We start from the raw sequence: 3193 nt of genomic DNA, 5'->3' as shown, positions 1-3193 counted from the left end.
CGCCTGTCGCTCTAAGAGTTCTGCTTTCACTTTGAACAGAGAATCCTCGGATTCACTCCATACTGCTCAGCTCTTGTGGAAACCTGCGATCGCAGTACCGCACGCAGGAGGCACGATCGCACCGCTTTCAGTTCAGACTCTCTTACCTTTTTTATGAGCGGCTGACACTAAGTTTTATTTACAGTGTATAAGGAAAGCGGTGTAACCAACAGGAACTATCTGAACCTGAACCGCTTCTGTTTTCCGCTTTTTTTTTTCTTGCGAACTCAGGCACACCAGTGCAGGATGCTGCGCTATGCCACTGGTGTCTATAATGTTGACTGTAGATAAACAGGATGAAACAGCTGGGATGGAGGGATGGATATCCGTTATTTCCAAACCTAATGGTATCCGGGTCTTTGTAAAGTCGGTTCGTTCACCGTTTATGGCGTTAATCGCAGCGCACCTGTGTTACACCCGATTCCATATCACGGGTCACGAACTATAACCGAAAAGTATTTCATACTTAAAGTAGCTTACGCTTCCAGTCTATCTACAATTAACTTTTTGGAGTCTTGGCGTGTTCAATGCTATTTATTACAATCGTACAACAAAGTGCGTTCGCAGTGTCCACAAAAACAGTATTTGTCCCATATTAAAATGACCATGTTATATGACGTTATGATGAATAATGCAGAGTTAATGTGTATCATTTCTAGACAAAAAAGGATATAATATCAAAATAACATAATATCCAATTAATTTCGTTCAATTATCTTGCATTATATGGAGTATCCTATGTCTCTATGGTTCCCCTTTCAATCTGTTCCATTATCCATTTCTTTCATACAGAACTTTGATTTTGACGCATTAAAAAAATCACAGTCAATACAATATACATAACAATAAGGACATTCAGCACATCCCTTAGCGTCCATTTAACTTTTCCAGGTTTTTACTTGCTCTGGTCAAGTGAAATCCCACCTGGTTTTTCGATTTCTTGCTGCCCTCTAGAGGAGATTATACACTATAACATAATTATGATTTCCAACAATACGGTAACGTCTTAAAGCATTCATTATTAAAATTCTTGTTGATTCAAATATTCATTGAACGGATTGGAAAAACCGCAAGGTTTACCATTTTTCTCTCGCCCCAACATGAACGAGCTCAGCGAGCTCTGCCCATCAATCACGCATACTGTATGTCAATATCTGAAACTAAAGAAGCCGTTTGGTGTCCGTTCGACTAGCTATTAAAACACACAGGCACTGACACTCAACCTATACGCTATAGCATCATAAAAAATATGAACTCTGTAATTCACACTGGCAGCCGTGAGTATCAGAGCAGAAGTTCTGATACTTTATGAGGAGGAGCTGGGAGTATGAACCACAATAAATCAAAACTGCAGAGCTGGTTTTAAGACTTGGACGTTTTCAAAAATGTTGATCTCGGCAAACATCAGTTCAGCAAAGATCCCATAAGCTTTGTACGTCATTATCATTAAACAAATCACCCCCCCTTCAGTTTCACAGACTGACCCCCCCCCCCCACAGCTGAATGACCTTAAAGATGGAAAGCAGCAAAGAAACTTTGCACAAGGCTCCAGGAGACCAGAACACATTTCCATGGAACTGACCTTTGACCCAAGCATGCGTGTGCTGCTACTCACAAGACGAAACTTCACCCCCCCACCCCCAACCCCCAACAACACCTGACAGGCACACAGGCTGACTCCCTCAAAAACAAACATTTATTACAGAAAATCACCAATGTAGAAATGAATGTTTGTCTAAAAAAGAGACACATACACGCGCACACACACATACGTACATGCACACGCACACACACATGCACACACAGACATGTGTGCACACAAGCACACACTCCTGCACACACAGCCCTTGATTCTCATGCTGAGGTTAGCAGAAAATCTTCCTGACTCTCCTCTTGCTTCAGTTCAGCAGATTTTCAGCAGACCGTTATGCTCAGTGATGACCACCAGAGGGCAGGCCAGAGGTGGGCTCAGTCATCCTGTGGCGCCCCCTTCAGGCTGGACCTCTGCCTCTTCTTCTCCTTCTGGCCCAGCATGCGGTACATCTTCTTGCGCGCCTCCTTCTGCCTCCTGCTGCGCTGCTCCTCCTCGTGCTCCTTCTGCTGCAGGAAGACCTTGTGCTGGGCGTGCTGCTGCGACCGCGCCTTCTTGCGCTTGTGGTGATGGACCGTGCTGAGCGCCGTCAGCAACGCTGCCACCTGGTGGAGAAACGGAGACACAGCGGCTCAGGGAGGCGTCCCGCAGCGCACAGGGCCAAAGGAACCAGGCCCCCATTGCTCGGCAGTGCTCAGTACCGCTGAATTTAGGATTTTTATTAAAACACACCCACCCCCCATGCCGGTGTAACACAGTTAGTGTGTGAATGACAGGGATTCCCGTCTGTGAGTGGATGAGGCGCGTTTGATGGTGTGGGATGGACGAGGCTCGCGCCGCTCCTACCTTCCTTTCGTGCGGCTCTCGGATGACGGCCGGGCGCTGCAGGTCCCGAGGGGTGCGGCCCTTGGGCTGGTCCTGTTTGGGTTTGCTCTTGAAGGGCAGGGCCTTCTGCAGCTGCCTCGGGATGTGCAGCGGGTTGAAGTGGCGCTTTGCTCTCACCACCGGCTGTGAGTCACAGAGCAAAGTCACTGACACAGAGCAAAGTCACTGACACAACAGCGGAGTCACTGACACAACAGCGGAGTCAGTGACACAACAGCAGAGTCACTGACACAACAGCGGAGTCACTGACACAACAGAGTCACTGATACAACAGCATAGTCACTGATACAACAGCAGAGTCGCAGTCACAATGGAACAGAGTCACAGACAGAGCAGCACAGAATCACAGTTCCTGTGAGTGAACAGGACAGTGTCAGAGCTGCATGGCTGTGATGGAGCAGGTATGCAGGTCACAGCAGCATTTCTGTTTCTCTGCGCTCTGGAGCGAGGCCCTACCTTGTACAGAGAGTCTTTGTTGGGCTGGTTGCGCACACCCAGGTCTTGTTTAAGCTGTCCCAGTGTCCTCATGCCCATCCAGCTGTCCTTCTGCCCCACAGGCTGTAGCAGTGATGTCACCGGGTTATAGAACTGTGGCACCGACACCGGGTACCAGGACCGAAGGAACACGATATCTGAGAGAAAGAGAGAGAGGGAACACGATGTCTGAGAAAGAGGAAA

General features: G+C 47.8%; 1 protein-coding gene across 2 annotated transcripts in view; it reads right to left on the bottom strand.

The window, feature by feature from the left end:
• Positions 1-1857: 1857 nt before the first annotated feature.
• The window catches only part of bms1 (BMS1 ribosome biogenesis factor), an 11066-nt gene continuing 9730 nt past the window's right edge, over positions 1858-3193 (bottom strand). For both annotated transcript variants that reach the window (XM_036531865.1, XM_036531874.1), the window contains exons 21-23: positions 2972-3147; positions 2477-2638; positions 1858-2235 (exon numbers count right to left, since the gene is read on the bottom strand). In XM_036531865.1, coding sequence (XP_036387758.1) covers positions 2008-2235; positions 2477-2638; positions 2972-3147 — 566 coding nt within the window. In that variant the 3' untranslated portion in view covers positions 1858-2007. The remainder of the gene's footprint in view (positions 2236-2476; positions 2639-2971; positions 3148-3193) is intronic.

The sequence above is a fragment of the Megalops cyprinoides genome, chromosome 1 (genome assembly GCF_013368585.1).
Source record: "Megalops cyprinoides isolate fMegCyp1 chromosome 1, fMegCyp1.pri, whole genome shotgun sequence".
NCBI lineage: Eukaryota > Metazoa > Chordata > Actinopteri > Elopiformes > Megalopidae > Megalops > Megalops cyprinoides.
Note: the sequence above shows the minus strand (reverse complement) of the source record. Positions and strands in the feature narration are given on the sequence as shown.